The 21958-nt window shown below is 45.0% G+C and overlaps 1 protein-coding gene and 1 long non-coding RNA gene across 2 annotated transcripts in view; one reads left to right on the top strand and one right to left on the bottom strand.

Moving 5' to 3' along the window:
• LOC310661121 overlaps positions 1-21813 on the bottom strand; it is a 50562-nt gene extending 28749 nt beyond the window's left edge. The window contains exons 1-3 of the long non-coding RNA XR_014503743.1: positions 21489-21813; positions 3991-4115; positions 345-1286 (exon numbers count right to left, since the gene is read on the bottom strand). This is a non-coding gene — a long non-coding RNA (uncharacterized lncRNA). The remainder of the gene's footprint in view (positions 1-344; positions 1287-3990; positions 4116-21488) is intronic.
• The window catches only part of LOC310660939 (uncharacterized protein C10orf67 homolog, mitochondrial), a 46184-nt gene continuing 37943 nt past the window's right edge, over positions 13718-21958 (top strand). Inside the window, exons 1-5 of the mRNA XM_083406534.1 lie at positions 13718-13980; positions 16402-16522; positions 17641-17784; positions 19160-19234; positions 20277-20426. Coding sequence (XP_083262660.1) covers positions 13811-13980; positions 16402-16522; positions 17641-17784; positions 19160-19234; positions 20277-20426 — 660 coding nt within the window. The 5' untranslated portion in view covers positions 13718-13810. The remainder of the gene's footprint in view (positions 13981-16401; positions 16523-17640; positions 17785-19159; positions 19235-20276; positions 20427-21958) is intronic.

Raw genomic sequence — 21958 nt, 5'->3', positions numbered from 1 at the left:
ATAAGGTAAGCTCCTGTGTTTAAAGCAGGGGAATGAAGGGTATCTCAGAGCACTAATTCAGCCACGTTCCTATCTATGTCACTTGCTATGTCCAGTGGCCCTCCATTTCTATCACACATCAGATGTAACAGGACAGAAATAGAAACACAGGAGCCTGAGAATCAAATATAAATTATTATCTCACAGGTCTACTGTGAGGCTGAATGGCAAGGCTGTAATTCACTCCACTTAAAGGTGTTATATAACTGGCTAACAGCAAATATTTCATAAGTTAAATTCTACCTTTGAGTAGAAGTTAAATTGCTTAACATAATTCTCGATTTCAAAAGGAATAATTTAGTCACCTGCGCTGCAGTTGAGGGCATTCTAGTTCTAATACACCAGGAGGAATTTCAGCTGTGGATGAGCTTTGGAGCCAAGTTCTTTGGTTACATTTCTTTGAGCAAAGGCAAGAGGGTGAATCAAAGGAAGAGTGTGGAATTTGTAATGCTTTAAAAATTTCCACTCTTTAAAGCTCCTGTATAATCTTTTAAAACTGGAAAACATTAACACATTTGTCACATTTAAGGAATTCAAAGTAGTACTTGATGTGACTTCATTGAAAGCATACGGTGACATTATGTTCCCCCTTGAATATCTATCTGAATGATTCAGTGTAAAAGTGATCCTCGACATTCCACTGTCTCTTAGCAACTGTCCTGACTGAGCTGACAGACTTGGCATCTCTAGGAAAGCAATACTTTCAGAATGAACATCAATGACATCACAGTACCTCACTCAAACTGAAGGCAACATTGGCTTTTTTTTTTAAAGCGGCATACGCATGCTACTTTTTTTGCATGTTAAAAATAGGAAATGCACAATAGTAATTATTTTGGGTTTTTCACACCTTGTGTAACTAAAAGAAAAAAGGAGTATGCATTGCTTCCCCAGAGGACAGCGCACACACCTAAACTCACAGACTTACTTTTAGTACTTCACAAGCATGAAAACAGGAATCATAATAATAGAATCAGAGACTTGTAGAGCTGAAAGGTACTTTGAGGGTCATCTAGTCTAGTCCAACCCTCTACAATGCAGGAATCTCTTGCCCAGCATGGAGCTTAAACCCACAACCCTGAGATTAAGTGCCTCATGCTCTACCAACTGAGCTATCTATGGTTAGGAGTTTCAATTTACCTGTGCAACCTGTTTGGGGGCTCCTTAGAATATTCCAGCACTCTCTGCATTTCTGCTCCAGTCTCTAACTGCTAGACAGCAGACTAGATTATCCAATGAACAGGTTCCTTGGTAAAGGATGGAATACGAGAGTCTGTTAGGGTGGCCAGATGCAGAAGAGGACAGAGGTCTTACACCTTTCCACAGCTGTGCAGAAGAGGGAATTTCATAGAATCATAGAATCATAGAGTTGGAAGAGACCACAAGGGCCATCGAGTCCAACCCCCTGCCAAGCAGGAAACACCATCAGAGCACTCCTGACATATGGTTGTCAAGCCTCTGCTTAAAGACCTCCAAAGAAGGAGACTCCACCACACTCCTTGGCAGCAAATTCCACTGTCGAACAGCTCTTACTGTCAGGAAGTTCTTCCTAATGTTTAGGTGGAATCTTCTTTCTTGTAGTTTGGATCCATTGCTCCGTGTCCGCTTCTCTGGAGCAGCAGAAAACAACCTTTCTCCCTCCTCTATGTGACATCCTTTTATATATTTGAACATGGCTATCATATCCCCCCTTAACCTCCTCTTCTCCAGGCTAAACATGCCCAGCTCCCTTAGCCGTTCCTCATAAGGCATCGTTTCCAGGCCTTTGACCATTTTGGTTGCCCTCCTCTGGACACGTTCCAGTTTGTCAGTGTCCTTCTTGAACTGTGGTGCCCAGAACTGGACACAGTACTCCAGGTGAGGTCTGACCAGAGCAGAATACAGTGGCACTATTACTTCCCTTGATCTAGATGCTATACTCCTATTGATGCAGCCCAGAATTGCATTGGCTTTTTTAGCTGCCGCGTCACACTGTTAGCTCATGTCAAGTTTGTGGTCAACCAAGACTCCTAGATCCTTTTCACATGTACTGCTCTCAAGCCAGGTGTCACCCATCTTGTATTTGTGCCTCTCATTTTTTTTGCCCAAGTGCAATTTAAGCATGTGTATCTTGGGCTGGGGCATAGCTGTCAACGTTTCCCTTTTTTAAAGGGAAATTCCCTTATTCCGAATAGGATTCCTCGCACGAAAAGGGAAAAGTTGACAGCTATGGACTGGGGTTCAAAGTGCTGAACAATGCTGACCTGGATTCAGACCCTGTTGACTTCCCTTACACTCAAACGGGGTGTGAGGAAGGCCAAAAAAAGCGAGTGACCTTAAAATGGAATCTCCTGTTTTTGTACAAATGCAGTACAGTGGTACCTCAGGTTACAGACGCTTCAGGTTTCAGACGCTTCAGGTTACAGACTCCGCTAACCCAGAAATAGTACCTCGGGTTAAGAACTTTGCTTAGGATGAGAACAGAAATCACACAGCAGCGGCGCGGCAGCAGCGGCAGGCCCCATTAGCTAAAGTGGGGCTTCGGGTTAAGAACAGTTTCAGGTTAAGAACTGACCTCCAGAACAAATTAAGTTCTTAACCCAAGGTACCACTGTACAATCATTGCTGGTTGCATTGCCAGGTCTCCATAGATCCTGTGCTCACTTGCTGTCTCTTGTATGGATGCGAAAGGGAAATTTGGGGGCCTGCATACTGTATGTTGACTGTCAAGGGTCTTCAAAGCCACCATCTGAACAGGCCAACTAGGTATTTAAATGAATCTGCTGGATCAAAGAATTGCCTCAGAACAGACCAAAATGCAAACACTCTATACAGAAGTTGCTCCTTTTACACAGTAGCCAAAGCACGTCAGAAATGTGAAGCTGGACATTTTAAAGAAATTGTGTATGGTTCCGCAATTCATTGAATTTATGGCTTTGCAGTCCATAAGACCTATAGCCTTAAACATATAAAATCTCTGACCAACTCAGCGCTCGCTGCAACGTAGCGTTCATGAAGGGATGCAGTGACTGCCAGCAATGCCGTTGAAATGTCACCGCCTGTCAGCTCGCCAGACATTCTTTGTGACACTGCAACTATGCTATGCATATAGTTAGAATCAGCATTCCTACAAATGATGTAGGTTTTACATACTCAGCGGTAATATGCATGTCTCAGTATCATGAACTGGTCTTTTACAAGAAGATGCGCTTTTTATTTCTAAAGCACAAGTAAGTTAGACTGGGCTTCCAGTAACATTTAAGAGTAACGGGGCAAGGATGGAAATGGGGTGAATAAAACCACTTCTATCCTGCATTTCCTCAATAAGCCCAATATGGCTCACAGCACAAGGTTGTTGTTGTTTTTTTAAAAAAGAGCATCTTAACAATTTTAAAAAACAATTTGGTATCAGAAATAAATAACTGGCTTCCGATCTCCCTGCCATGGGACATGGGTGGCGCTGTGGGTTAAACCACAGAGCCTAGGCCTTGCCAATCAGAAGGTTGCAGTTCAAATCCCCGCGACAGGGTGAGCTCCCGTTGCTCAGTCCCAGCTCCTGCCAACCTAGCAGTTCAAAAGCACGTCAAAGTGCAAGTAGATAAATAGGTACCGCTCCGGCGGGAAGGTAAACAGCGTTTCCGTGCGCTGCTCTGGTTTGCCAGAAGCGGCTTAGTCATGCTGGCCACATGACCCGGAAGCTGTACGCCGGCTCCCTCGGCCAGTAAAGCGAGATGAGCGCCGCAACCCCAGAGTCAGACATGACTGGACCTAATGGTCAGGGGTCCCTTTACCTTTATCTCTCTGCCAGGGAGAAGGTTCAACTCCAATTACCAGGTGCCCGGGGACTGCAGGAGAAAGGGAAAAGGACGCTCTGGCCCTGTCCATCAGCCAAAAAGACCCTGAGCAAACATTTGTTATTGAAGCAAGAACAGCAGCCAAGGAAGATCAGCTGGATAAATAAGACCCACTTACAGCATATGGCTTCATTTTGGTCTCCTTTCTCTTCCTTTGTGTGTCTTTTCAAGTTTGCAGCTAGACTGACAACAGGGCCTGCCTCTCTTGCTTGATGTCAGCCACTTTTCAGAGTTAATGGTTGTCTGAAAAATGGGATAAAACAGGATAAAAATAAATAAATTCAATAAAGCAGCCATAAAAGATTAAAACAACAGTGCGACAAAAGATAAAAAAGGCAGTAACCATTAGAGGGCTTGTCCACAGGTTCTGCTCACCCAGCATCCATCCTGATTCCCTTGCACAAAGCCTAGGTGGGGGTCCAGTTTATATGGAACATTCACTCTTGAGCTGTTTACAGGGAGGCTGTGTGACAATGAGCACTCATCCTGCATTGATCCTGCTTTGCTAGTAGGGTGTGTATTACACATCTTCCCATTAATCGCTCGATTGTCCGATACGGTTCAATGCATTTTCACATCCCTTTCCAAACCACAAAATAAAACCATTCGGGAAAAGTGAATGTGTTGCGCTAGAGCAAAGTATTACTTTAATTGTGCAAAGCTAAAATTCCAGTATGCACTTGAATGCATCCTGCAAAACATAGTGTAGAGGTAGCTTAACCACAGCAATTCAAAATGCTTCCCCCAAAAAGGGAGCAATCGTTCTACATATTGCCATACACCTTTGTATCTTCTATGAACATGCATGGAAATATCCATGCTGTAGTCACTAGAAGGGCCACAGAAAATACTGGATTTTGTGAAAAGCCATTTCTCTGATGTATGTCACCTGCCTCTCCACCCCACCCCTGCCATTTATGCAAAAAGTCTACTTCTCTGCTGCAGTCAGGGAAAGAAAGCATATTATGTGCGTAGGCGCAATCTCATGGTTCTGCTAATAAAGAAAAATGTCTCCCACACTTCAAAGTTTCTGGTGGTTTAGTAATCATTGATTGTTGGGCACATTCCAAGGAGCATTTGGATTATACAGGAGGAAAACCACAACAGAGCAAACAACTCTGGCAAAACACTGGTATCCAATGACGTCAGCCGCAATGCTGCGCTAACAGCTACTTTACTAAATATAAGACGGGCAAAGACTACAAGTTGAACATTTGCAAATAGTGAAGGAGGGAGCTAGACTTTCCATCACTCTGCCTGCTCCCTTGATGAATCCTGACTTACACCAACCCTATTCCTTTAGCAGTTGTTCTTTTTGTTTATCCAGCCTATCTAATTTATATTGTAAATAAACAGCTTGGACAGAGATGTGTCATCTGTGTTCTGTAACTACCTTGCAGGGTGTTGCAACCAATTGAATGTCGAGCAGCAGTTATTATACCAGCAAGGAATGTTACATATTGTTTTGTGATATATGCATAGCTGTCAACTTACAGATTTGAAAATAAGGGACCAGCAGCCTTGAAAATAAGGGACCAGCAGCCAAAATAAGGGACCTGCAGCCTCACTTGTTCCAGGCACTCCAGTCTTCCTGTCCTCCTGCAGTCTGGTCAAACTCATGCTGGCAGCTTCGAGAACACTGTCCAACCAACTTTGTAACCAGAGGTTCAACTGAATAGAATCTGAATCACATGCACCACAAGGCCTATGCAGCCTCAACTAAAGATGGCTCCCCGGCCTGGTTTTGCACTGCAAAGTTTGCAGCAGCACATGCAGCAAAATGGCGTCCAGCATTCAAACCCCCCCTCAGCTTGCATTAACTAGCCACACACAAGGCATGCAAGCTCCACCCCCCAGTCATTCTTAGACTTCTTATTGGGTGAGCAACACAGCCAAGCAACACGGCTGGAGCCTCCCTCCTCCCTGGCCGGCAGGGAGGGAGGGAGAGGAGCTGCTTCCTTTGAAATTTAAGGGACATCATTTAAGGGACATTTAAGGGACATCTATCAATAAGGGACAGCAGCGGGACATGGCGCTGGAATAAGGGACTGTCCCTTCAATTAAGGTACACTTGACAGCTATGGATATATGGTACACACTTCCACAAAGGGCAGCAAGCTCCTGGAGCCATTGTATATTGCAACCATTTTCTTGTGTTTTACAAATAAAGTATGGGCCCTAATGAAAGGAAAGGAAAGAGTGAGACTTGCATTACAAGAGGCATCTGCAACAAAATGTTGCATTGTGGATGTAGTGTTCTCTTGCCCAGGAATTCAGCAATGCCCCTTGCATGGATACTCCATTCTATTCCCTCTCCATCTAATCTTCTATTTTCCTGCCCTCTGCCTGCCAGCTAGCATGAGCGTTATTAGCCCTCACTGGGCTTTTGGGGTTCTCCCCTGCCCCAAACATCACGTAGGTTTCATTTTCTCTAAAGGTTTTTATGTGCTCCTGCAAAAGCCAGGGATTTCCAGCAGGCTCTTCTTCAGTGCATCTGGCTTTCAATCAGAAGGTTGGTGGTTTGAGCCCAGCCAGGGATGGCTGTGGACAGGATTCCCTCAGGATCCCCTGCAACTCTACAATTCTATGATTTAATGCTGATGCCTCTTTTTGGATATGGGTGGTGCTGTTCTGGCTACAAAAGAACTGGCATCCAAAGAACTGGGCTTCCTATTAGTATATATGATGATGATTATATCCAGGGCAGTTTAACCATTTTTTTTTGTCTCCTAGGTAACAACAGGCAAAAATATGATAAACCATCATCAAATTTTAATTATTACATAATTAATAGAAACCATTATTATTTATTTATTTCCTTGTTGCAAAATTGTACACACAAAATTGTATGGACTTAAATCATAAAACATGACGTGCCTAACAAAAAATGGGTCACTAGGGGAATAAAGTACTCAACGTATTATTTTACAGTACATAATAATGAGATAATTACTGTAAACTGGTAAAATGAGTCATTCAGAAAATCAGCCTGGAAAACAGGAGGGTAATAGGAGTGAGCTAATGAGTGGTGCCTGCTTATCTATGCCATACTGCAATATATGCTGCAAGTATTTCTCATCTCTGTGTTGTTTCATTTGTATATTTAAAATTATATTTGTTTTTCTCTCCCCTTACCACCTTCAGTTTTTGCAACAGCTTTTCCATTATGGCTGTTTGCCAGATTATATTACACCACTGATCAATATTCATCAAGTGGAAAACGATTCTAAATTATATTTCATTGTGTAACCTTACAAACATGCTCCAGCACATCATCCACGTTGCCACTTAAATATTCCAAAATCAATCACATATCCTTCTGAATTTTAATTTGAATACAATGAGGCTGTCATGTCCAACTTTTTTAAAAGCTCCTCTGATTTCAGTAGAAAAGCTGAACGCTGATTAAAACACCCCCATTCACATCAGGAGAACTTTGAAGACATTAACTTTGGCTAATAGTGTTCATATATATATATATATATATATATATATATATATAGAGTTAACAGTGCAATCCTATACATATTTACTCAGAAGTAAGCCCCTCTTTGCTTTCAACAGGGCTTACTTACCTGAGAATAGAGGACTGCACTTTCCTGGGAGTCTGATTCCCATCGATCTCAACGGGGCTTAGTTTTGAGAAGACACACACAGAAGAACATCAGTGCCACAAAAACTTTTGGGAGAGGCTGTAATTTAGAGGTATCAGGCTGGGAAACATCGCTGTCTGCAATGTGAGCACTATTGCCAATCAGATTAGGCAGCACAGAGCGAGATTAACCAGTGATCTGATTTATGATAAAGCAGTTTAATATCTCATAAATACTGTTCCATTAATGGGGGCAGGGAATGCTTTCATCCTTCTTAGAAACTAGGAATCACTGTGTGGTGCTATAAATATGTCCCAGGGATTCAATAAATGGTAAGTTATGACAAATAACAAGTGTTCTCCAAATTCCAGTTCGCTCTTGCTATTCCTGTGCTAACGTTCCACTTTGAAATCTAGCTCATCATCCTAATCTCATGGTGGGCAACCAGGTCTACTTGCAGGAAATCTGCAAGCAGGACATGAGCACCAGAGCACTCTCCCCTTTCACAGTTGCCAGCAACTGGAATTTAGAAGCTTTACTACCTCCGACTGTGGAGGCAGAGCATAGCCATCATGACTAGTAGAGACTGAGAAGATATCCCGCTTTATCACTACACTAAGGAGTCTCAAAGCGGCTAACAATCTCCTTTCCCTTCCTCCCCCACAACAAACACTCTGTGAGGTGAGTGGGGCTGAGAGACTTCAGAGAAGTGTGACTGGCCCAAGGTCACCCAGCAGCTGCAGGTGGAGCAGTGGAGACGCGAACCCGGTTCACCAGATTACGAGTCCATCACTCTTAACCACTACACCACACTGGATAAGAGCCTTATCCTCCATGAATTTGTCCAATCCTTCTTTTAAAGCCACCCAAGTCAGTGACTCTGACTCATGTCACACCAGGTGAAGTGCTAGCTCAGTTGGTGGAACATGAGGGTTGTGGGTTTGAGCCCCACATTGGGCAAAAGATGCTTGCCTCGCAGGCGGCTGGAGTAGATGACCCTCGTGGTCCCTTTCAACTCTACAATTCCATGATTCTATCCAACAACATATGGCTTCCCCTGTCCTAGTCTACTTGAGAGCTGACCCCATTGAATGCAACAGGACATTTTTCTGAGTAGACATGTATTGGATTACACAGTAAGGCTGCAGTCCTGAACACAAGTACTTGGGGGACAACCCCAGTGGCTGCATTGGGACTTACTTTAAAGTAAACATCCCTAAACTGTTCTGCTAAACTATCTTCCTTTTGGGTAACATTTCTAATGCATAATTTGATCCATCAGTCAAGTAAATGGAAATAGTACAGTGAGGCCTCTAGCAAGCACATGTCCTAATAAGTGCTAGAAAAATATCCCTATAATGAGAATAATAATACTTTGAAGACATTCCACTCCACCAAGGATTAGACGGCACACCCTCTACTCTCCTGGCCAGCAAATAGTTTTGAGGGTTGGGATGCTTTAATCATATAACACTTACATTGCTAAGTGATGTACATAGGTAAAAAAACAACAAGACAAACATATTTACATTCATGCATGGCATTTTAATGTAACTATATTTGTGTTTATCTGTCCGGGTGTCTATAGAAACTTTCTGTCCAACAATGAATAACTGAAGTCAGTAGCTGCTGGGAAATGGTTCGTTTCTGGTGTGAAATATGCTTCATAAATTTCACTGCAATCATTAATATTAATAGTTAGCACAATATTTCTCTGTGACTTGATCGCTATAACTGATTGCTATCACGGTGTGCATATTGGGTGAGCTGGTAGCGTTCAAGTGTCATATTCCACCTTTCTCCATACATAAATTATTATGAAAGTATTATGCACTGCCTATGATCACTGGAATCCTCTCGCTGCCTCTTGCTTTGCATTACAGTGGGAGATATTGGAACCTGTTTGCTCTGCCAGAACTCATGGAAGTGCAAAGGGCAGGGTGGAAGAAAAGGATCTATTACAGGCTCAGAGTACAGCAATCCCACCCATACCTTTCTCTATGTTGTCATAAACTATTGTACAAGCTGCCTGGCTATAATGCTAGACCTTCTCCCTCTCTGCTCACAACCCCAAAATACAGCGCAAGTGGGTCCTGCAACAAAATGTTGTATTGCGCCCCCAGACACTGACTGCTAGCTAGGCAGGTCCTCAGGGAGCAGGGAGTGTGGGCTGAATATGGCCACAACCTTTTTGGTTATCGTTATCTCAAAGTTTGATGCAAAGATCCACTTATCAAACAGCCTGTCCACTGGAATATGCTGGAGCTAGCCTACCTGCTGGACCCACCAAGAGGTGGTTGCTGGACTCTGGTGTTGCCCATTGATTGTGGTTCCTGCTGGCCACCTGGTATGGAGCAATATGCCCAGTCCCCTGAGGCATTCCGTTCCTACCTCCTCCAGACCACCAGAAGGATACCTTTACTGCCTATGGATCCTGCCTAATGCCCACCCCACCAAAGAGTCGTGGCAGATGCACACAAAAACAGCAACCAGCAAACATAACCTTGCTATAGGAAAGGCAGAAATGTTGGGGATAATTCAGACTAAAATTCCCAAGTGTCCAAAAAGGTTATTTATGTATGCCACTACTGTGGCCCATGTTTTGTTAGCCCAAAAATGGAAAACGAGCGAGGTCCCAACTAAAGAAGAATGGCAACTTAAGATGACAGAATATGCGCAGATTGCAGATTTAACATATAGAATAAGAGAACAAGAAGAACATGTGTTTAGAGTAGATTGGAAAATGTTTATTGAATATATTGGGGGGGAGTTGTGTACACTTCAGAATGCTGGCAGCATTAAGATAAATTCAACAGTGTAAATAAGTTTTGATGGATGTAATAATGGAATACTGAATGGTTTAGTTTTTGTAAAAATATGCAGGGATTTATGATATGCGAAATGAACCATGGAAAGAGAAGAAGGGAAGTCATTGATATTTTAAGGATGTTTAAATGAGTATTTTAAATTGTAAAACAAAATTATACAAAAATTATACAAAAAAAAGGAAAGGCAAAAATATAAACTGCAGTGTGAACAAAAATTTCATATCTCCCAGTTCCATTAACCAGCCACAAACTATCATCCAAGCAAGAACAATTACAAAGGAGAAAGGGTGGGTGGGGAAGAAGGCTGTGTCATGGCCAAGCTGGCTTAAATAGCCTAAGCATGGACCAGAGAAAGCAAGTCTTCCCTCTGGACCGTGCCCAAGCCCTCTGGATCCTGCCCCCCCCCCAGCAGCCTCGTGCCAGGCTGGTTGCACAACTGGGGCGCTTTGTGGAGTGGCAACAATTCAGGAACTGATGCTGCTGTTGAGGATTAAAGCTACTCCATCCTATTCATTTTTTTCTCTCCTTTCCCCCTTCCCCCATTCCACTTGCAGCTGCCATTCAGCACTGTAAGGTCACTGAACATTCTCAGTCCTTACTTGCCTCTTTGGGGCGTTCCCAGCCCCTTAGGGATTCCCCCCACCCATAAAGATGGTTTGTTTGCAAGCGCTGGGGTTTCTCAAGTCTATAGGTACCTCTCTCCAGGTTTTGGCTACATAAGTAAATGCACTCACAGCCTGAACACTAGAAATGGCAGGAGCAATGCACAGTTACAGCACCTAGTCCTAGACCATGGGTAGGCAAACTAAGGCCTGGGGGCTGGATCTGGCCCAATTGCCTTCTAAATCCAGCCCGCAGACGGTCCAGGAATCAGCGTGTTTTTACATGAATAGAATGTGTCCTTTTATTTAAAATGCATCTCTGAGTTATTTGTGGAGCCTGCCTGGTGTTTTTACATGAGTAGAATGTATGCATTTATTTAAAATGCATCTCTGGGTTATCTGTGGGGCATAGGAATTTGTTCATATTTTTTTTCAAAATACGGGCCCCCACAAGGTCTGAGGGACAGTGGACAGGCCCCCTGCTGAAAAAGTTTGGTGACCCCTGTCCTAGACTCACCTACAAGAGTTGAATGCTTGTGCCAGCATGCTCTAGTATAGAGGATCTGGCAGCAAATCTATTACTCTCCTTTAAATACCAGGGCCAACACCCCACCCCCCACCCCCGCATTTCATAAAACAGAGACCTTTCTGAATAGAGATCTGTGCTGGTTTTCAAAAAGTGAACCTCTAAATCATGTTCACACCCACGCCAGAAATTATTGCAGATATTATAGTTTTTTTACCCATTCCATTAATCATGTACATTTGCATTGCTATAGTTACATGCCTCTTTTGGAAGGAAGGACGGAACCATTTTGTACGTCACTTTTCCTCACAGGACACAATGAAAGATTAATAAAAGAAATGTGGGGGGGGGGGAGAGACATTCAACACCAGTAAATACAGGAAGACACAGCTATGTCATTAATTCTGTTTGATGTATCTAAATTCAGACACTGCATGTAGACTCATCCTAAGCTACCTTTTAAGCAGAAAACTGCGGCATCAGAACGTTCCTTGAACAGTTAAAAATGGGTGGTTATTCAAGCTTGGTGTAAGAAGGCCTTGTTTGATCTGCAAAAGATTTGCTGCAAGACTCCTACTCTGGGTGCAACAGGTCTGAAGTGGAGTTCAAATCCCATGCAAACAATATAAAATAGGTGGTATTTGGGCGGGAAGGGCCTAAGTTTGGCGACAGAGCACCTACTTTGCATGCAGGGGGTCCCAAGCTCAGTTGTCTGTGCCTCACAAAGCAACGCTACAGAAGAATCACTTTACCACAGCAATGGAGGAACCTCAGACCTGGGGGCCAAATTCTGCCCTCTTAACATCTCTGTCTGGCCCAGGTGACCCTGCACATGCCACACCCCCTTCTTCCCTAGCCACACCTTTCACTGGTCCTGCTTCACACTTTCCCTAGGTAATTTTGCTTGGTTGCAATGTGTCCTTGAGCTGTGGCAATGCCTCCTGCTTCCCTGGATGGAGGAATGTGCATTGCAGAGCTGGTTAATCCCCTGACTGGGTGGCTGCAAGGTAGCTTGCTGTACCAAGGTAGGAGTCACATGCATTGCTCTGCCTACTTTTTGCCTCCAGCCTCACCCACCCTTGGCATGTGGACACAGAGGGTTGTCCACAAAAGAACAGAACCGCCCCCTGCCCCCCAAATAACCCTACAATGCTTCTGGCTGTCAGAAGAGACCATACTGGGTTAGAGGCCAACCAGTAGCCTGACTCAATATAAAGTACCTTAATTCATGGTGTTTCTTCTGTCTTGTCAACCACAACCTCAGGCCTGTCTGTAAAAACGGAACAAAAATTGTACAGTGGTACCTCAGGTTAAGTACTTAATTCGTCCCGGAGGTCCGTTCTTAACCTGAAACTGTTCTTAACCTGAAGCACCACTCTAGCTAATGGGGCCTCCTGCTGCTGCTGCGCTGCCCGAGCACGATTTCTGTTCCCATCCTGAAGTAAAGTTCTTAACCTGAAGCACTATTTCTGGGTTAGCGGAGTCTGTAACCTGAAGCGTATGTAACCTGAAGCATATGTAACCCGAGGTACCACTGTACAGGCTTGAGTAGGCCCAGAAACTGTGTTCAGTACTGCAATAACATGAAAAGATTAAGAGGGTTTCTTTGAGAACGTGCAGAGTACACTCCCTCAATCAGATGGGAGGGTTTGAGGATATGACTCTCAACTTGCACACACTCAGACCCCTGGCAGCCAATGCGGAGCCTGAGAGAAGCGGCCTCAAAACCCACCCTCCATTTTAGCCTTAGGCACAGGAGTGATGTGACGCAAACTCTGCATCCGGGAGGGTAAGGTAAAGTTAAGGACCTCTGTCCAGTTGAATTCAACTATGGGATGTGGCACTCATCTCGCTTCAGAAAGAGGGAGCCGGCGTTTGTCCACAGACAGCATGTGGCCAGCATGACTAAACCGCTTCTGGAGCAACAGAACACCGTGACGAGTGCCAGAGCGCACGGAAACACCATTTACCTTCCCACCACAGCGGTACCTGTTTATCTACTTGCACTAGTGTGCTTTCCAACTGCTAGGTTGGCAGAAGCTGGGACAGAGCAACAGGAGCTCACTCCGTAGCGGGGATGCGAACTGCCGACCTTCTGATCGGCAAGCCCAAGAGGCTCAGTGGTTTAGTCCACTGTGCCACCCACTCCCTGAGAGGATGGGCAGAGGTGCCCCTGGGTGATTCCTCATGCCCATTCGTGGCTCCATGAATGGAGGGGGAAAGCAGGCAGAAGGGGAGGGAAAGAACTCCGCAGGAAATCACCATTCCTCCTTCCTAGAATGGAGAGCAGCAGCCCCTCCCTTTGAGTGCGCCCTGCTTGTCGCCATGGCACCCCCACCATTAGCTCCTGGCCAGCGTTGTTCCTCACAGCACTGGAAGAAGAGGAAAGATGGCCCAGTCCATATCTCTCCCCACTGTCCTCGTCCCCGAAGAAGAGGACATTGGTGCCACTGAGCGCGCACGGGCCCTGCAATCCACGCGGAGGCTGAGCATGTACCCCAACATCCTTGAGCTCCTGACACTGTATAACAGCTTTGATGAGTTGGAGCTGGACTACCGGTAACACATCAGAGCTGCCTGCAGGGGGTGATGGGGAGGACGTGGTTTTCTTTTCTATGAGGGGGTTGAATTCCCCCACCTCATAGAAAAGCCCGCAGGAGCCGCGCACCCTTTAAAGAGCGTGCCGCTCTTGGGGGCTTTTCCCCGAGGAGGGACAAGGGACTGACTGGCCGTTTCAGTCCCTTCTCCCTCCTGGCTTTTGCGGGAGGTGGGGGAATTCCGCAACCTCCTGCAAAAGCAGGGAGAAGGTCTTGGAGTAGCGGACAGGCTGCGTGCAGCCTGTCCGCTGCTCCCAGAGCTGCAGGTGGGGGGGAATAATTTTTTTCCCCTTGATTCCCCCCCCCCCCGAAAACTAGGTGTGCCCTATGGGCCTGTGCGCCCTATAGGGCGAAAAATACGGTATTCCAAAATGAAACTGAACAGTGTTCAAAAGAGAGAGTTAATAATTAAAGAGTCAGAGTCTAGGAAGTCTGGATAAATATAATTTATAAGAGACCTTTAAAGGTCATTACTGTCTTATCTCAAACTACCTGAGTGTGTGCATTCCAGAGGAGAGGTGCATATCTTTATTCTGTGCTGCATATTCTATGTTTGTGAGCTGCCGTGTGTTCCTCTTTTAAAGGAGGGGCAGGATATAAAAACTAGATGATAAATAAATGGAACATCTCGAATGAGGCAGCTTCCCAAATATTTCTTCAGTTGTTTTCCATTGAGTCTTGGAACCAGAGAATTGTCCTACCAGCTATCCCTCAATTAAGTATTAAATAGCACAATGTATTGCAAATCCCGTCATACTGAACGACAACATGGATACTCCAGATTTAATTGGCAACTCCATGCTTCCTTGTGCAATTCCTGCGGCATCAGGCCATTAGTATGTCCCATTAATGCTGTTCACCAGAGTTAGTTTCCTGGCATCTCCAGTTTATTCTCCCAGCGCAGAATGGTTTAAAACTGAATTGTATCTCTGAGCCACTTTCTGAACCAGCAAATGCCTCTATCATCCTTGCCATTAAAAATGAATGTTAAACTTTATCACGTTTCTATTTAAAGAACTTGTAGATATGATGAGACAAACAGGGAACACTTGCATGTCGCAGAAATGCGATCAGGGGAGTGCTTCTGAGAGATGTTAACGCAGAAGGCTATTTTTAAAAACCGAACTGGCATTTGTCCCCATTTTGCATTAAGAGTTCCCCCTGCAAATGAGCCAAGTTTAGCCTGGGTGACGTACACATTGACTCAGTCTCATTCTACAGCCAAGAGACTAAGCAGCTGCCTTGACCACCTGTTTCCTGTTGCTGGAAAATCCAGTCATGTTTAGAATAGCATCCACCTGCCGAAGATTTGCGTGTTGTCATTTCACCCACCTTGTTAACCTGGGCTTCCAAAACATTGCCACAATGGAAGTCCAGGGAAGGAAGTGGGGGACCCCTATAGTACAACTGAAGAGTGCACATGGCAGATGTAACCAAATGGCAATCCATCTGTGCTCCCCAGAGAAATAACATTTTGAAATCTAAACAGGGCTTAGCTTGGCCAGTGCCTTGATGGGAAACTGCCTAGAATCCCCTATGCAAGCTGCTTTGAAAGCGGGTGTGGGATAAAAGTGAACCCAGTAACTGTGTGAGTGATGGGATTTCCTTCTAGAATTAGTCATTATTGGGGAACATATATAGACCCTCTTTGGGAGTGTCACTTTTTTGCTCCCCAAAATTTAGAGGGAAAACTCTGTAGCAGGGAGCTTTCTGTACTTTGTGGAGGATCCCCGCACAATTTAAGACCCCAATCTATGCTCTACATTGTGCAGGAAGCTTCCACAAGTAAAGGAGAAGAGACTGCTGGATCAGGCCAATGGCCTATCTAGTGCCGCATCCTGTTTTCACAACGGCCAACCAGATGTCTCTGGGAAGCCTGCAATCTGTATCTGAACATCAGAGAACTCCCCGCTTTTACAGTTTCTAGCAACTGGTATTCAGAAGCATGCAGGCTGGTGGCCATGACTGCCTCCTGTGGCAGTGAGTTCCATAGGTTAACTATGCTTTGTGAAGAAGTACATTCTTTTATCCTGAGTCTTCCACCTTCAGCTTCATTGGATGTCCACGAGTTCTGGTGTTATGCGAGAGAAAGAAAAACTTTCCTGTATCTACTTCCTTGCTGCTGTGCAAAATTTTTATAGACTTCTGCTTCAGAAGTTCACCCTCCAGCTCATGAACAATAGGGAGCGGAACGGAGCTTCACATGCCTGTCTTGCATTGCCTCTTGCATTGCTTTTACACATGAGTAAAACACCTGAACGAGGCAATAACTTAAAAGCTTAATGGGTAGTTTAGCAGATCATTGCTACTTTAAGCTTCACATTTGTTCGGTATAATATCTTTGCTTTTTCAACTAACTATATTTCAACAAAAAATTCCATAGGCACACGATTTCAGATAACCTGAAAATAGGTTTTGGGATCTCAGATCATGCTACGCAAACAGATACAAGTGAAATAGGAGATATAAAGGTCTTTATAGAAACGACAAGAACTTTATTACAGGTAAGCTGTTTTCTGCCCATCTCTCAAGCAGAGCTTTGCTGGAATACATATGTGGCACTGTAGCTATTTACATGGGACGCAGGTGGCGCTGTGGTTTAAACCACTGTGCTGCTTGGACTTGCCGATCAGAAGGTCGGTGGTTTGAGGCCCCGCAACGAGGTGAGCTCCCGTTGCTCTGTCCCAGCTCCTGCCAATCTAGCAGTTCGAAAGCACACCAGTGCAAGTAGATTAATAGGTACTGCTCCGGCAGGGAAGGTAAACGGTGTTTCCGTACACTGCTCTGGCTTCGCCAAAAGCGGCTTAGTCATGCTGGCCACATGACCTGGAAAAACTGCCTGCGGAAGCAGATAAATGCCAGCTCCCTCGGGCTGTAAAGACAGATGAGCGCCGCAACCCCAAAGTCATCCGCAACTGGACTCAAGTGTCAGGGGCCCCTTTACCTTTACCTTTAGCTATTTACAAAGAGTAGCCAGTTCTTATTTTGTGCCAACAACAGCCATTTTTAACCATTCTAATTTAACATCTGCATTCATTCTTGCTTCAGAAATCTTGGCTATTTTTTTTCATTCCTTTCATTGTCAAAGTCCTTATTGCCACTATTATCAACCGTAGAAAGTGAGATCAAACTGTTTACGAGGCATGTGTGCACAAGCCTAGGGGAAGCTAGGCTCATCCTTGTAATGCTAAGCCTTAAAACTTGTAATGCTTAGCTATAGCTTAGCCCAGGTGTGAGAAACCTCTGGTCTCCTCCAGATGTTGCAGGACTACATTTCACATCATCCCTGACCGTTGGCCATGCTGCCTGGGATTGATGGGAGTTGTAGTCCAACATTATCAGGGTGCCCCAGGCTCCCTATCCCTGGTTTTCACTGTTCTGTCCAAACTAACCCACTGAAACAGGTATGCAATTATGGCAGGTGTCTGGGTATGGTTGTATTGGGTTAAGATGCCCCTTCCCAGGCCAACTTCATTGAGATTACACACAGACTGGCACAGACTGTGTGTGGTGCTGTTCATTTAGTGTGCTGAAACAGCTTGTTTGGTAGCTCCATTCTGTTCAACAGCTACATAATAAATCGTTTTGAATGAGCGTGCCATTAATCCTTTTGTATTTTCAGTTCACAGACAGGCTCTACAATGATTTTGCTATGTACCGAAAGATCCTTAAAGCACAGTATGAGGAAAGAATACAGGAAGAGGCAACCAAGCTCTGGCTAGCCATAAATGACAGGCTAAAATACATTGATGACTTTTACAAGCAGGTACAGGGCAACTTTCCTCATTCCACTTTAAGCATCAAAGTGCTGAAGTGTAAAGCATCAATGCGTAATCTGTGTGAAGGTTTTGTGCTTGCTATTTGGTTAAAGCAGTGTGTGTGTGTGTGTGTGTGTGTGTGTGTGTGTGTGTGTAAGAGAGAGAGAATATCATATGCTGGCAGCTAGCATGCAATACAGAAAGCACATTTACACCACCATTACCCTGTAATTCCCTCGCTGTGCTATAAAGCACTATAGAACTCAGCCTAAGAACCAGCCCCAAACTGAAGCTCTTTTTTGTTGTTGGCAGGGTGGTGAGAGACAGATTGTTGAAAGGGTCTCCCTTCTTTTTCCTTTCCTCTCTTTTTAAAATAAGTGATTACATTTATATGTTTTTGTTTATTTTTTAAAAAAAACAGCCTTTCAGTTTGGGCATGTGTTACAGCAATTGTCAGCACAATCCACTGTTCACTGCTTAATCAAAAATAAGCATGAGCTGAGTTCCATAAGGCGTAGTCTCAGGTTAGTTTCCGTAAGGTGCTCTGCACCATTATTCTGCAATGTTCCAATTGCATCCAGAACAGTGGGATATACACTATGGATATGATCCAGGGATTGATTGTGCTGAGCCCCAGCAGAGCCAGCACAGGCAGCTGAGCCCTGGCAAGCCCTGGGCATGGTCTGATATCTGCAGGGTTCATGTGCAGTCAATGCTGACACAGCAGGGGACCGGACAGAACAGCCGCCTGGTCCCTCCCTGACCAGAGAACAGGATGCTGTGGGCTTGTGGCTCCACCTAAAGGCAATCCATTGTAACTGCTTCTACTGTACCAGTCACAACCTTTCTCCAGAACTTGTGTGCTTGGGTGTTGCAAGGGCTAAAGGTGTTGGAAGAGGCAAAAACACACCTGAGGATTGTACCTTTGCTCCAAAGAGCAAAGATAATGATGGAATTGTTTTCCTTCCTTCCTTCCTTCCACATTCTCTCCTTCCTTCTTGTTGCATTTCTGTCTCACCTTTTTCTCCAAGGAGCTCAAGGTGGTGTACACAGTTCCTCCCCCCATTTAAGCCCCACAACAACCCTGAGAGGTAGGTTAAGGCTGAGAGGTAGTGATCACCCAGTGAGCTCCATGGCTGAGCAGTAATTTGAAGCCTGATCTACATGCCCTAGTCTGACACTCTAGCCACTGTACCACATTAGCTTGAATACGTCTTTTTTATTTTGAAATTTACAGTTGGGCAGCTGCTTTTTTATAGGAACCAACCAAAATGTCCTAAGAAAGGCACTGCCCAACAGTGGACTTTGAAACATTTCCTTACGGCTTTGCCTTTTACCGTTTTGATAATCCGTAAAAAGTTAAATCTCACCCTTCAATTACAGAAAGAGGAGAAAATGCGATATAGCTACCAGCAACAACTATGTGATGCACTTGCAATTCTCAAAACAAACTATACAGTGAGTTTTTGAATTATCGCTATTGTGTATATTTTATTTATCTGATGTAGCGCGGGGTGCAGCACACCCTGGTTTGCTTGGTTAAGGAACTCAGAGTTGGAATGCCCCAGCTAAAAACCTGGCCCTGTGAGACAGAGCACAAAAAGAGCAGTTCTTAGGGTCTGGTGCAAACGTCATACAAGCAGATGTGATATCCTTGTGCAGGCTTTGGGATTCACCCCTGCTCCCGGCTGAGCTGTTTGTAAACAGCAGAAGCAGCTACTGGTACTGGAACGCAGGCAGTGGCGTAGCGTGGGTTGTCAGCACCTGGGGCAAGGCAAGTAATTTGCGCCCCCTAACCCGTGGATTTGCGCCCCCTAACCCTAACCCCCAGATGTTGCGCCCAGTGCGGCCGGGCCCCCCTGCACCCCCCACGCTACGCCACTGAACGCAGGTGCCCCCTCCTATCCCTTTCACCTATCTGATCATAGCTGGTCATATAGTTGTAGAGTTGGACCTTATAGATCATCTAATCCAACCCCCTGCAGTGCAGGAATCTTTCGCTCCACCTGGGGCTCAAACCCATGACCCTGAGTCTCATGCTCTATCAACTGAGCTGTCCATCCAGACACATCCCTCCCTTCCCCCACACCCTTCCTCTGCTACCCCTAACTACTGAAAGAAAGCAAGAAGTTTGCTTTTGTAGGTAGCTGGCATACACTGTGTGCCCAGGTAGACGATGGTGTCCATTCCCCTGTTCTCCTCCCAAAACTGCAATTCCCAAAGCTCTCTGTGAAGAATCTGGGAATCATAGCTCTGGGAGGAGAGTTGTGGGGCGGCCTACTGATAATGCTCAGCACCCTAAACTACAGCTCCCAGGATTCTTTGGGGGAAGCCATGGCTGTTTAAAGTGGCACCATAGTGCTTTAAACATAGGGTGCGGATGTAGCCAAAGTCAGGCATGATTTAGTGTTACAAAAACCAATCTAGCTGTTGCTGCTGTGCCTTCTGACTGCGATCAAGTGCTTTGTGTCTCTCATTAATGCTCCTCTTTCCTTGGCAGAAATATTTCTTACTTGAACCATCCGAGGAAGGTGGAGAAACCGTACTTTCAAAGTTACAGATACTGAGGGGCAAGCTTGAGGAGCAGGCTGCTACAATTGAAAATTTGGAGGCAGAGGTAACGAGGCTTAAACAAATGTCCCCTGAAAAGGTAGGTTTTCCAAAGCCTTTAGCACATGGATGTGGGCTTCCAAACGCTGTTGTTATTGTTTGTTGCATCTATATCTCCCCTTTTCCTCCAAGGAGGTCAAAGTGGCTTACCAGGTTTCCCCCTCCTCATTTAATCCCCATTGCAACCCCGTCAGGTAAATTAGACTTAATGGCCCCAAGTCACCCAGTCAGCTTCATGGCCAAGTGGGGATTTGAACCCTGGTCTCCCAGGTCCTAGTCATATCAGTCTGCCTCAGGACACCCATTCAGATCTCCACAGGAAGCTGCACTTAATGCAGAATACTGCAGTACAATGGCTGACAGAAGTGAGGCCTTGTCAGTGTATGACATTTGTGCTCAGAGATCTGCACTGGTTGCTGATTTACTACTGGGCCAAGTTCAAGGTGTTCTTTGTATATACAGTGGTACCTCGGGTTACATACGCTTCGGGTTACATACGCTTCAGGTTACAGACTCCGCTAACCCAGAAATAGTACCTCGGGTTAAGAATTTTGCTTCAGGATGAGAACAGAAATTGTGCAGCGGCGGCACAGCAACAGCAGGAGGCCCCATTAGCTAAAGTGGTGCTTCAGGCTAAGAACAGTTTCAGGTTAAGAACGGACCTCCGGAACAAATTAAGTACTTAATCCAAGGTACCACTGTAAAGCCCTTAACAACTTGGGACCAATTTACCCACGTGTGCCCACTCAACCACTCTGATGAGCGGAATTGGCACCACAACAGGGACCACATAATACCCGTTCCACATATTTAAGGATTCAGCCGTTTAGTGTGGCAGTGTGGGAATGTTGTGGATAGTAGGGAGGAGATATTGATTAAATATTATCCTTCCTTACTCGCGCTAGTGAGCTAGTACCAGAGCACATTCCCTTGCACATTGCTGGAAGCAAGTTGACGGATTCGTTAGAATCGTTTGAGTTGAGCAATCCAGTCTGGCTTGTCCAGATTGGATTGTTCCTGGTAAATTTCCCCCTTAGTTCCCTCTTTAAAACAAGGATGACACAACAGTCTTATTCTAAAAGTAATGATAAAGTTTACTTACATTCAGTTCACAGTATTGTCCTGAAGGCAGGCTTTAATCTTGTAGTCACAGTTACAGTTGTAGAGAAAAGAAGTCTGAGCTAGGCCTCACACTTTCTATCTTGCGGCATCCATCCTCTGTAAGGATGAGCCATGTGCTGCTGGCTAAGAGCCAGCAGAGGAGTCCAAAAGATGAAATGGGGAAAAGGCGAAAAAGAGTCAAAATAGGAAGATAGCTGCTTGTCTGGCCCTTTTATAGGGTCTGCTAGGGCCACGCCCATCTACCTGGTCACACACAGGGGGAGGAGGCTCCAGAACAGGTTTGAGAGGAAGTCCTCCCTGTCTGGAGCAACATTCCCCTGCGTGTCCACTCTAGGAAACAGGAAATGTTGTATTTGATTGGTACAATGAATGATACATTCTACAGGCAGCACCTGGTGCTGGATTACCAAATAGGCAGAGTAGGCCTTGGTCTGTGGGCCCTACGCCTTT

This window comes from Podarcis tiliguerta (assembly GCF_965153285.1).
Source record: "Podarcis tiliguerta genome assembly, chromosome: 12".
NCBI classification, from domain to species: Eukaryota; Metazoa; Chordata; class Lepidosauria; order Squamata; family Lacertidae; genus Podarcis; species Podarcis tiliguerta.
This window is presented reverse-complemented; position numbering and strand designations above follow the sequence as displayed.